General features: G+C 34.5%; 1 protein-coding gene across 1 annotated transcript in view; it reads left to right on the forward strand.

Annotated features, from left to right (window-relative positions):
* Positions 1-13,090, forward strand: part of NEK10 (NIMA related kinase 10) — a gene marked incomplete at both ends in the record, with an annotated part of 103,888 nt that extends 90,798 nt beyond the window's left edge. The window contains 5 exons of the mRNA XM_082303942.1: positions 5,394-5,494; positions 8,591-8,701; positions 11,403-11,511; positions 12,894-12,946; positions 13,031-13,090. Of these exons, the coding sequence (XP_082160068.1) occupies positions 5,394-5,494; positions 8,591-8,701; positions 11,403-11,511; positions 12,894-12,946; positions 13,031-13,090 (434 nt within the window). The remainder of the gene's footprint in view (positions 1-5,393; positions 5,495-8,590; positions 8,702-11,402; positions 11,512-12,893; positions 12,947-13,030) is intronic.
* Positions 13,091-14,009: the final 919 nt, after the last annotated feature.

The following is a 14,009-nucleotide window of genomic DNA, read 5'->3' on the forward strand; positions in this document are numbered from 1 at the left end:
GTAATTTTGTGCTTGCAACAAAATCAAACTTTAACTTAAGTTAAACCTAATGATTTCCAAGTTTTTAAACCTTATTCTCCTGTTGCATATAGAGTGTCTTCTGTTTTATTTCTTCAGCTTTACTGCCTATTGATCTGCTCTTGAGAGTGCTTCCACTCATGTGCAGGGCCCATGCTAAGAAAATAGAGGATTTGTTCGTGACAGGGTAGCAGTCTCATAGTCTTACTGTTGTAGTTCTTTGCGGTATGAAAAATCATGGTATTATCTAATAATTATATTTTAAAATGTTAGAAAAGGTGATAATTACATTTCAGATACAAATATGTTATCTGAAATATCCTTAACGAATTTTTAAAAAATATGAATTCCAATAGTAAATCAGTAAGACTTCATTTTAATGGTCATTATCCTGGCTAAACGTCTGCTGAATGCAGTGGGAATGCAGAAAGGAATATTTCTTAGAGCCCTTGTAAATAATCATGTATTTATACATCATCACTGATGAAACAAGTTTTCCATTTGAGATTCTTTTCTTTCTTACTGAGAAGCTTCACATACTGTAAGCTGCTAAGCTGTGATTTCAGAATGCATATTGTCTGAATAATATTTGAAAGAAAATTATTTTGAGCATTTGAAATATTGATCTTCATATAAAAAGGACTTTTTGTCTATACTAACTTCTATTTCACAGCTTTTTGATATAAAAATTGTATTAGGAGTTTTAATTATGCAGTACAAATCAAAATTTGCTGTCCAGTTTCAGCACTTTTCAATGCTGTTTACTAGAGTGCCATTATAATAACAACATATAGTTTAAACCCACTATCCAGCCATAATGTATCAGAGCTATAATGATCTGCAGACAAACACTTTAGCCTTTGTTAATATTTTCAGTCCTGTGGGTGATTTGAGCAAATCTGATATCTTTTGTCAGTAATGTTTTCCTTTTGGGTAAAACTCTTAAAAGTTTTGATCAAGTCCTCAGCTGTCTATTCACACACACGTGCCCTCATCCCCCAAATAATGCTATACTTCCATATTTAAAAGAAATACAGTTGCGGAGTGGTCTGGACTATATGGACTTTATAGGAACTCCTAAAGTTCCTAGCTGAACATTGGGTCTCTAGCTGTCTTTGAAGCACATAGACATTACAAGTAGACATTACAGCTCGTTCTCCTAGACTGGTAAGTCATGTTGTTGCTGTCATACTAGAAAAGAGAAGGCTCTAAACATTGAATAACAGGGAAATCCATATTATGTCCTACTCAGTCCTTTCTGTTTGCTGATATAATTCTAGGCATATTTTTATTCAGAAAAAAAATATCTGAGAAGACCCACAAAAGAAAGGGCACTCAGTTATTTGCTTTTGTTTTGTAATACAAGCCATTGACAGCAAAGGAGAAGTCGAATACCCTAGAACAGGGAGCAGTGAAAAAGGTAACATGTCAAGGAAGTAAAGTTTTTATCAGTGTCCTAACAAAAACTGAAGATTCCTAGGTTGTAACAGCAAGACTACATTATTTATTTTGGGATTGAATATAGCAATGTTGAAACAGTTGGTAGAGAGGTGAAAATGAGGCAAAAAGAGCTAAATCAAAGTTGTTCTTCTCGTGGTATATAATATTTTAGATTATTATAGCATGACTTCCACTGTCACCTTGAGCAGAAAGACCAACCTAAATTCTTCCTTAAGTGGCTCAGGGGAAATGCAGGACTTCTTTTCCTCTTATTGACTATTAAGAGGAAGCTTAGGGAAAAAATGTCAAACTGAATTTCACTTGCCTCTCTCAACCCATCTGCCAAAAGGCATTGCCACAAAAAATCTGACAATAGCAATGATGTCATTATCTTCCTGATCCTACTAGAAATGGTTCTCTCTGTGACAGAGCGTGAGATTTTCTCTCTCTCTTTATTTTCTGTGAGTGTGCAGCTCAGATCTGGTTGGTCCCTAGACGCTTCAGTTTGTGAATGTCTCTCTTCTAGTTCTTGTTAAAGTAGCCAGCACAGAAATTCAACGGGGAAAAAAATTATAATAGTTCAGTTGTGGGCTAATTTATTTTGGTATTTGCATTTCATCTCCCTCTTAGAATTTTCATTTTTGATACCAGATCACTTTGAGGGAGGGGGGGAAGTTTAGGTGAATGTAAATCTGTACGTGCATAAGACTTTATGATCCTCAGGGTATTTCTCTATGAGGAAATTTTAGAATATGGATCTAAATTAGCCCCTGAAGTGTAGTTTAGAGATAACTGTATTTAAGAGAGATACAGAGCTGCTGGCTGAAGTTCAGTACTTGGACATAAGCTCTTTGCTTAGCTTCCTGGTCTAATACTTCGAAAGATAATTTTGTTAACTAATCTTCTTTAGTGATACACTCAGTGTTTCATAGTGGAAGTCTGCTGATAAGCTTTTATTTCATCTCTGTGTCTGACAGTGTGTATGACTTAAATACATAAGATTAAAAATCATAAATAACGACTGATTTACCACATAAAAAACGAAGAATCTGATTTAGTTTTGGCTCTATACTCTTTCTCAGCAGGCAAAGCATGATAGAGGAGCACTAGGTAAATAAGAATCAAGTTGTTCTGTTTGTTTTAATTGTTATGTTTAAAATCTGAATGATATTTTGTAAATCTGCACAGTTTGTAGAACACATGATATTTACTTCTATGCCCTAATTCTATTAAATTACCTAAAGCTTCGTCAGTAGTATTTCTCTATTTGTTCTTATGGCTGGAATTACAATTATTCCATGGAATTACAAACAAATTATTATGTTTTTTTTTCAGTTCAGTAGTTAAGGTCGTAATGCTCTTTAGTTACCAAAATATAGTCAACCTTTTAGGTATAATATCCAAAAATCAGTACTGAGTTTACTGTCCTTTTGAATTTTAAGTAATGCTCACTCATTTAGGTAGTAAAGTGAATTTGGTTTTGCTTTTTATCAAGGTACCTTTAGCTAGTATTTTTCAAATATCTCATTGAATATGGCAGGAAACAAATTGCATAGATATTTGGTATTACTTGCAGGTAAATTAGGGCAGTTTTCCTTCAGAAAAAGAGCACAGTCTTTTAATCATCAAGATACTGGTACTACAAGAAAAAATGTACCTACAGCAGACAAGTGTGTGTATCTCAAATTCTGGATGACCAAGACCACATCTGATTTAATGGCTGTTTGTGATAAGTCCCAAACAGTAGTTCAGTGGGGGAAATAAACTTTCACTTTCAGCTTTTGTTTTCAGTTCCTGATCCCAAGAACGAAATGTTTTCACACAGCTGATATTTTTTTTAATCTGATTTTAACACAGAGAATTAAATGACCTGGTTAAAATTGTTGTGTTAAATTTATTTTGCTGAAAGAAAAGCATAGCTTCTAGTCATGCATGACTTCCTTTGCAGTGCTTTTGTCTATGAAAACTATACATTATGTACATGGATTTGCTTGACAGGGGATGGTAGTCTACCTTTAGAGGAAGAGGAACAAGTTTACACCTACTCACTATTTTCATAAGATAAGAAAAAAAGTCAGCTTTCCTGCTCCTTGCCATGATAATTAATTCACACTTATCTAAATAAAATCAACAATAATCTAATAAAAATCATATGAGGAAGCCTAAATGCTTGAAGTACTGCAATATTCTTAATTCTAAAGTCATGTTTTTCCTTTTAATTCCAAACGGACTCAGTTCTTTACTTCCGAGTTTGTACTACAAAATGTAGTGTCATTGTCATTGGGTATGATGGATGCTTTTTAGCAAAGATCACATTTGGATATCCAATTAAATAGTTAAGCGCTAAAATATAAGCCTGTGTGCGCACTGTTTGTGAATTTGTGTATGCATAGCTATTGTGCATGTTGTTAGGTAATTAGCTAAAGGAAATGTTCAAATACCATGTGTTTAAAAAAAAAAAGGTTTTTGAATATCTGTTTTAGAAGAAAATATTAGAAATAACTTAACGCAACATTGTTTTCTCAAAGTGCCAATACTTTCTTATTGTGGATCTCCAGCTTCGTGATCTCCTCTTAGTAATTAGTCAATGAATATTTTATCTTCTGATCTGTCTAGTGTACAAGTCCACTTGAAATGCTAATGCTTAGAGAAATGATATGGAGATACGTTAAGAGACACAGCACTTTTCAAAACTGATAAAATATTTAATTTCTAAATTTGTTTAACCTGTTCTTTTTCTTCAAATAGGTCAATGTTATATCCCATATAATATGGCAGGGGCAGTGGGGGATAAAATTTTCATTATATATAGTGTATATGTAATGTGCATAGCTCATAATTACATGTGTATGTACATGGGAATTGAATCTGTGTTAATATTTTCTGGTGTTCATAACCCCATTTTGTGGTTTGCTTAACTTCATGCATTTTTCTATCAATATCTAACTGGCTTTGCATTTAAAAGTTTTTAAAACCCACTTTTCCATTATATTCACAGGTCAACACTACTATTTTTATGGAATTTACAAGCAAAAGCAATATACAGTCTGTAACACAGAGCAATTGTCTGTTTTCTTTCCTTTGCGGGGAGAGGAATTTTTACAGCATTATTCTTTGCTTAGCATTGATGTTCTTTTATTCTAAACATGAAAAATGCCGTTTATGTGCTTTATGATGGTGTCATTTTCATCATGGAGAATGCTGGTAACAGGTCCTTTCCATAGTTTCCATCAATACGTCCTTTAGATAGGGTGATCTCTGGTGGGGAGAAATTTATGATAAAGAACAGAAACTACTCATTTTCTGATGCAAAGTAAAGAAGACCCAAGAGGTTCATAGCGTCTTGCACATTTTCTTGAGGTTTCTCTCAAAACATGTTCTTGCTAGATGTTAGAAACAAAAAGTAGCTGTGATAAAGCAGCACGCATCACTGTAAGGCAACATGAAGATATATTTTAATAAAATTGTTCTCCAAATGGTCCTCATCAGACATTTTATTGTAATTCTTAGAGTAAAATGAAAATAAATTTCATAACATCATAATGTATAAAAAAAAATAAATATCACGTGTATTAGTCTATGTAAAAAAAAACAGTTAAAATAAGAAAATTCTGTTTATCATATCTCTACATTTCCTTCTGAATAAATGTGGGAAAACTTTTATGATTAGTGAGGTACATTAATACTTCTTTTCTGCTACAGTAACTTAGAAGTGAATCAGAGGAAGGGATTTTCTTTTGAAACACATTATTCATTACATTTTCTAATCTTTTAAGTTTTTAGATTATCCTTTTTTTGTTCCCAACACTACTGGAAAAACAAGTCATGCATTAAAACTTAATATTTACATCTACAGGTTTTAAACAATGTACACTATTAATATATTAAGGTAACAAAATGAGCTGTCCTTCTTATTTTACTGTTGTCATCTACAGCATCGGCAGGAATTGCTGTATCACAGCGGAAGGTGCGTCAGATCAGTGACCCTGTTCAGCAGATTCTTATTCAGCTGCACAAAATTATCTTCATCACTCAAGTATGCGTTACTGTTGCTTCTGACATTCTATACTTTTTAGTTATTTGCTGTTGTCAAAATGATGGTACTGCAAAGTGCTGCTAATTTAGTCACTGTTCTTTAAAAACAACAGAACTTGACATTTTTACAGATGGCAGGATGCTTTAAAAATATATCATTTAAATAAAGACTAACCTTGAATATTAGTATGTGGAGGATGGCAATAATTGAGTCATATGAAAAAATCCATTGGCTCACCTCAGAAAAATGGATTGTACAGTAAATAATTTTTACAACATTCTGTCATGCCACCAATATGAATATTTTAAGTGACTTAATATCATATACTGACATGGAGAGTACAGAAAATGCTTTCCTCTATAGCAATAATTTCTAAATAACTTCTGACTAATAATTTTTATGATCAATAAATAGTAATAATTTCTTGGGATTTCTAGTGCAATAGTTCAAATCCTGAATATGTTAAATATTTTGAAATGTCAGATCTTTTTCAAACTTAAGACTTATTTTTAAATTAAGTTCAACTGTTTCATAGTGAAAGAGAGTTAAAGTTATTTCATGCTGATTCCAAAGCAAAAATGGAGCTGATATAAATCTGCATTGAACTCTCAACTAAAAATGTGATGGAAAACTTTTTATTCTCCAGAAAGATGGCTGCCATTCAGTTTCTTGCAAAATTCGCTCTTATTAAATAAACATCTTTTTATTTTCCAAAGTTAAGTGTTTCTATTTGGAAAGTGATGTTTATCACCTCAGGGGATTTCAGATTGCTGAAATTTGTATGTTTTTGTTTAGAACAGAATAGAATAACTGAACTTTACATGTCCTTTTTTTTTTTTTTTTTTTAACTGTCAAGCTTATCAAAACAGGTAGTACAGGAAACAACTTATCAGGGACAACAAAAACAATTGTTATTTAAAATAATTGGAACTGATTGAATTTATTGCAAGAATGATCTCCTTCACCTGCTAACAGAAACGAGGCAGTTCAGTCTTTATATGCTATATTAGGAGTACGTCCAAGATGCTCATTAGTGAACCTACTCTCTCTATTGAAGAAGGTATTCTCAAGTGGCCTGCTAATGAATGCAAGTTATCATAACATGGATGCCTGATAATTGAGAACTAACAGCAACTCCAAGACTCGCTCAGAATTGACCACTGAAGCAGTAGTAACAACTTTGATGCTTTTGGTGTCAGTTGGTTTTGGAATGGGAAGGCAGACAAAGCAGGATCCATGCCTGTACTTGCTCACTGTGTACGATGTGCTTCTTTTGTACTTGTTTATGTTCTAACAAATCTAAGGTAGAATATTTTTTATAATAGCTGTTTTCTAAAACTCTGTTACATATTTCAGCTGACAATTCTAAGCTGAAGTTTGCAAGGGAGAGTTCTTGCCTGTTAGTTCTTGGCTGCCAGCAGCCTTCCCAATCCAGTTTCCATGGGAACAAGAGTCAGAGTGATCTCTGGAAAACAATGTAAGAGAAAGCTTTTAAAAAAGCATTATGTAAATCTTTGGCCTTTTTTTTTTTTTTAACTGATCTGACATCTGATTTCATTAAAACAAAAGCTAAAATTGAACACTAGTGCCTGAGGCAATTCTGAGTTTCTCATGCAGTGGACTTGTCTTTTACCACCTTTGCTTCAGAATATCCCATTATGCCCATGGTACATTAACTGCACAGAGTTCATTGCAGTAGCATGTAGTTTATGGAGTATCTTGCAGGCCTTTCCTAAGGCATCTCTTTTTTTTTTTTTTTTTTTTTTTACTCACTTGTAGGCTAAGGGACATTCAACAGCTGACTTAAAGCATATGTGTAAGGCCTTAGCTGCATGAAAAAGAGGAGAGTAGTATCTATCTGTAACAAAAAAACCTGTATGCAACCAGCTGTCTGATGAAGTCTCTTATGCTTAGGATGTAACCTTGATCCCTGGTTTGCCAGAGCAAATCAGGACTCCTATGAGGCCAATATAGCTGTTCCAGATTTATAGCCGTCGAAGAGCAGTAATTTGTTCCAATGGGAAAAAAAATCTTTATAATGTGTACTGTGACAGTGTTTGAATGTGAATCATTAGTGGTCAAACCTTCCCTGAGTAGTCAAAAAGCTTCCTGAATTCCACGGAGTGGCACTTTGTGAATTTACGTAAGTGATGTGATTATAAACTCTATACTAAATGGTAGAAAATCCTGGTTTTATAAACACTGTCTGCAGGTATAAGCAACTATACAGAAACAGCATAAGAGGTCCTTCCAAAAGCGTAGTGTGTACCATAGAATTGTCATCAGACTGGGTTGGTGTCATTGCAGTGACTAACAGCTGAAGCTTTACATTTACTGTTGGAGCATAAAAATAATTTTAAAATCTCAAAGAGCAAAGGAAGAGACCTCCTTTGAACTGTCTATTGAAGGCTTTAAAACACAATAAAGTATGATTTGTGCTTTTCTTTTGTAAATATAGTTGAAAGATGTGTGCTTTTTAAACCAAAAAATACAGGAGAAAAAATATGCAAAGTCAGTTTTGCTTTATAGACAAGTGTAATATAAATTACCTCTCACAGGAAGCTTCTAGCAAAAGAGGCATTCTGAATTGTATTAAGATGTACATAAGGACCTTAAAAGAGCCTGCTGAAGCCATGAGGAAGATACACATTAATTTCTACACCCACTGAATGAAGGTCTAAGCTTTTTGAAGTTCCATTAATTTCACCTGGAGCAACTCATTATAGCTAACATGAAATCTAGTCCAATGTTCTATGGGCTTCATCTGTAGAAAAATGTCCCAAATACTAGCACTTTGATCAGGGAGGCAAATCTAGTATTACCTATATTAGGCGTATGATAATGATCTTTACCTTCAAGGTTAGAGGGACTGAGTTACATGATATCCCAAGCCTAACAGAATGGGCAAACTAAGGAGCATTATCATAATATGCTACTAAATCAAGTCTTGTACTGTTGTTTATCATCATGCTATTAAACATCAATGTTTCTTTTTCCAGTGTAGCTACTTTTTTCAATAATGACACTGATGATTAGATCATCTTTATGGGAGGTGTAACTTAGTGGTGAAAACATCTGTTTCTTTGTTTTCTATAGCTTCCTCCAGCTTTGCAATGCAACTGGAAAAGGAGAATCATTGAGAGATTCAAGAAGTCCCTCTTCTGTCAGCAGAGCAATCCTTGTAATCTGAAATCAGAAATGAAAAAGGTGTAGTACACCATTTACCACCTATGGTTGAATTTGTCTCCTCTTCTGCTTGAATTAAGCTATTGATATTAATATCACAAAAATATAAGTGTAAGATTCCATTTTAAAAGGAAATATTTAGAATGTTCTCTAGCTATCTTTTATTTGGAAAATATGGAGGCTTCTTAAGTAAGCAGTTTCTATAGATTGTTTTCAAGTTTGTGTCTGATCATTAGAACAGTTTTTGCAAATGGAAAGGACCTGCTAGCTGCTAATATGCAAAACCAGACTTCATCTCATCAGGGCTCAGAAAGAGAAGGGGAAGGAAAATGTAACTTTTTGTGGCAAAGGCTGATAAAGATTATGTAAGCTCTTAATTTATGTAAGCTCCTCTTAATTTACTATTAGTTTCCCAGTATTATTCATGTTTTGGAATGTATTGCTACTAAAACTATGAATTTTAAGAAAGCACTGTCCCAGAGTGTCTTGAATATAGCATACTTTGTCCCATTGTTGCATAGTGTGTCAGAAACAGTTTAGTGTCATCAGTTTAAAAATACCACAGATTTGCAAAATGGCATGACTAAAGAACCATGCCTGCATGTTTTCCAATGACATGCTGGGTGCTCTCTAACAGAGAAAGAGCTAATGACCAATATTGGCATTTCTAAATGTTCCTTCAAAATCTCCTGAGAAGGCTGTAGTCACAAGAGGATCTGAAAATGACATCCTTGGCATCTGTGTACGATGGGAGACTGTGAGGCTAAGATATTTCATTTTTTAATTGATGACTAAGCAGTTATTAGGTATGGTACTGTATCTAAAATCTGATGACAAAGATAATTTCTTATCACTCACATAATTCCCCTGTGTAATCTAATTTGATTGTTACCTACTTGCACTGAATTGTGGAATCTTCTAAGTCATTGTTTCGTAGAATCATCGTACAATCATCATAGAATCATAGAATCGTTAAGGTTGGAAAAGACCCTTAAGATCATAGAGTCCAACCATTAACCTGTCACTGCCAAGCCCACCACTAAACCATGTCCTCAAGCACCACGTCTACCCGTCTTTTAAATACCTCCAGGGATGGAGAGTCAACCACTTCCCTGGGCAGCCTGTTCCAGTGCCTGACTACCCTTTCGGTGAAGAAGTTTTTCCTAATATCCAACCTAAACCTCCCCTGGCGCAGCTTGAGGCCGTTTCCTGTTGTCCTATTGCTTGTTACTTGGGAGAAGAGACCGACCCCCTGTTTGTTTGCTATGGAATGGACTGACCCCAAATGCTAAATCCTTTCTACACTTATGTAATAATTAATCTGAGATGCTTAAGCTCCATGGAAGGTGGCTGCTTAGTGTTTACATTGGTTTACAGTGGTAGTATATTGGAAAGATAGTTAAAGATGCCTCTCTCTGAGCCATCAGTTTCATGCCAATTTGCTGTCCTGTAAATCAAGCTGGGAATTACATTAAACAGTTCCTGTGTTTCAGCCGTAACATTAAATCCAAGAAAATATTTGCTACTAGTGTATTGAGTTGATGTTTTCAGGAAAGGATGCTCAAAAATATGGTAAGAAAAAGGAAGTGTTTATTATAAAATTAACCTATTTTTTCAAAACTATTGGATTTAAACCTGAAAAAAAGGAAAAAAATACACTATTTAAAAAGTAAATGGTAGTAAATAGAGGACATTTGAAATGCTGAATGCAATTCTGGGTATTTCTACCTTGAAGGAAATAGAAACTATAAATAGAAAGCAACAACAAAAAGCGCAGTTAGAAGGATGGAGAATTGATAAGCATCAATGAAGAAATGGTACATATTTTACCAAAATCACCACCATAAATATGTTGGGTAACATGGATGTAATTTGGAGGTAATAGGAAGAAGCTAAATAGAGAAAAGAATTAAGTTGAACTCTTCCCGCAAGTGTTGTTGTGACGTTGTACAATTTCTGCAAATAAAATCTAGAAATCATGGGTTTTTAACTATGCTGAATTAGAAAACTTAATTAGAATAACAGACAAAAAGATTCCTTCACTGATTGGTGGCAGGGTAAAGGTCTTCCAACAACAGATATTATTCTGTGTCTGTAACTGTAAAAATGTTAACATGCTGCAGAAATGCATAACTGGAATTTCTCTCCTGCCCACAAAGATATATTCATGTCAGAGTTGTTACCAGTGGATATTTTCAAAACTGGATGTTTTTAAGTTTATTGTCAATATCCTTGTTCACATAATTAAGTAGCTAAACTGACTTTCAGGTTTCAGAAGTGCTGGGATCTCTTTAATGAGAATTATACCGCTTGAATATGGACTAACGATTTCACTTGAAGCCCCAGTTTTAAAAACCAGAGCCATCAGCTGTTTTTCTCCTAGGTTTGAGGAAATACACTTCCCTGTTTATCTTCACACAAATGTATAGTTCATGACATTTTATTCAGATAGTCTAAAGAACTCTGTGCTTTCTACTAAGTGCAGATTGGCAGCTTGCAATGTTCAGTCAGTGTTTCTGGAGGGAAGAAGGTAAGACATTCATAACTGTGTTCACCACTTTTTCATTAATCTAAAAAGTATTGAAATCTCCTTTGACTCCTGATTGCACTGGGAAACATAGGAAAGGGTAAGCTGCCTCATAGAAGCCTGAAGTTTTGGCAAATGGGAAGGGTGGAGATTTCAAGTGTCCTTTGCTTTTTTCCTCTTTTTTTTCTTCCCCAGCTGCTGCAAGGTTCTCCTGAATTGATGGAGCCCAACTTCTTCACAGCAGATTGGCATGTGGTATTTCTCTCTTCAGGTGGAAATATGTTGCTTCCACATGATAGAAAAGGTAAAGAAAGCAACAAAACCTCTCCAATGGCACATGTATTTCTAATAAAGTGTATGGTATCAAAGCAGAAGGAATTGCTGCTCTGTCTTTAAAGACAGTACAGTTATGTTGACTATACTGATTTTCATTATTAGGGTTTCGTTTGTTTGTTTTTTGTTTTGCGTAATTCCTGGTAAGATATGCAGTTTACCACTGATGGAACATTCCACTAATTTAAGAGAATATACTTTGGAATTACAAAGAAATATCAAAGATGCAAATAACACATGGCTCATCCATGAAAATCAATTGAAATGTTTGTATCTGAAAATATCCTACTTAGGATTTACCTGTCCTTGCACGTGATTTTTAAACAAACTCTATTTAAACCCTATGTTGTTCTTCTGTCATGTTTGAAACAATTATACTGGGATGATTTAATTACCTAGCTAGATCAAGCCCTACAAACTTGAGGAGGGAAATGCTACATGCTATACCACGTCTATGTAGTATATACATATACTTTAGAAAACGAATAGTGTCAAATATACTTTGGACTACTGATCCTCAGAGTGACAAATCATGAACTCCATCTTTAATCAAACTTACCATCACTGGCATCATCCAGGGTGAGGAACCCCAATTCCTAGTTCAGAGACTTGTTTCATCATATGCCTCTGTGCAATGGACATAAGGGAAATGTGTAGCCTGTATTTTGGTATTTGTGCCATTTACTTTCTTCTAAATACAGGAAAAGCTATGTCACAATCCATGCACTAGTGGACATAGGAACATTAAAAACTGTGGTGCCAGAAAGAAGGGTGAGAAGCTTCAGGTTTGCTGGCCTTTGTGTTGAAACTAGCATATCAGTCCCACAGCTTACTGCAAAAAGCGAAAATAATACTAGGTGTCAAGGGTGATATTTGAGTAGGAAATGAGTCCCTAACAATCACTTTAAATGTGAGCTTTATTTTGTTCCTGGAGACAACAATGCAATTTGATCAGATGCTCAGTATCTTTAATTTTTGAGTCTCTTTCTTAACCTGCAAAGAACACTTTTGTCCTCACAAATTGCTGCTAGCTGTGTGCCCTTTCCACTATAAATTGTAAGTGGGGAAGAATAAGAAAGTTGCATTGCTGTGTTCTGTACCATAAAGTATTTAAAATATTTTCCATCAGTTAGAACTCTTTCATAATGTGATAATATTGTGTGCCTCAAATGCTCACATCATGCTATAAGATGCCTCCCACCTTTGGAGGGAGTCATTGTGGTCAGTGGAATAAGCTGCTGATAGTCAAGCATCTCTCTTGTCGTTATATTTGTACTGGAATTGCTAAGAAACTGATGAGGGAGCACAAACCCCAAATTCAGTAGTGTAACATTACTTGCCTTTTACTTGAAGGTACTGTTGGCACTTCTGACATAGCAGAAGGGATGACATATGAACAGTTGCAGGTAAGCTCTAAATATACCTATATGTATTAATTTATTACTTTTAATAAAGATAATTTGCTGAAATGAATTTCTTTTCTCTTGTAGACTCTAATTGAAGAGGTTCTAGAGGAAAGTGGTTATTACAATTTCTCTTCTAACAGGTGAGTCTGTTCAATTTAAAAAGAAAAAGTTAATTATGATGTGCTAAACCCAAATGTATCATCTGACTGTTTACGTGATTGCAATTTCACTTTAAACTTAGTGCAATACATGATTTATTATAATACATGGATGCATGGACTGGAAGAAATATATGTGGGACATATTTGCTAATCTAAGCAGGTTTTTTTGGCCACATCTGTTTTCTTCACTCAGATGACAGAGTGGTAAAAGTTTGGCAGCAATTTCCTCACATTTTTCCCATATAAAATCGCCGCTGAACAAAAGTTTCATTTAAATAGAAGTAAGTTTTATTATAATACTCTACCATTACAGGGTTGAAAGAATGAAGCTGACATATTTAGTAAAATGTTTGAGTACAGCACAACAAGCAGAATAAGTAGTTGCAAGCACAAAAATGCAGGGGATGAAAAAAAAATTAATGGTCTTTGAAACTAGGCAAATGCCTTGTCCTAGATATGGTATATCTTTTCTGCAGGAAACCTTTGAGGAAAACAAGAAAGAAAATACATTTAAAATGTCCTTATAGTCCACAACATAAGCTTAGCATTTCTCATTCTTTTTACCTGCTAGCCTGTTATTTATCATCTCAAATATTCTTTAGTGCAAAAAAAGTTCACTGCTTCCACCAAGTAAGTCTGTTCCTTGTCTTTGCTGTAATCAACATTTTAAAGCCTGGGAGACTGCAGTTAGGTTTTCTAAAACAAACATATACCTCCTCCCCACCTAATACGGATATTAAGAGATTTTAAGAATTTATAGTTTCTGGTGTTTCAGTGATATTTTTCAGTTACCTATTATCTCTGCAAACTTTTCTATGTGGATTGACTCCAGCTTGAAAAGTTTCAAATGTTAGTCTGAATATTTTTGTAGGCTACTCATTAAATTGGAATTCCAGCTTACA

Source organism: Platalea leucorodia, assembly GCF_965183815.1.
Source record: "Platalea leucorodia genome assembly, chromosome: 1".
Lineage (NCBI taxonomy): Eukaryota > Metazoa > Chordata > Aves > Pelecaniformes > Threskiornithidae > Platalea > Platalea leucorodia.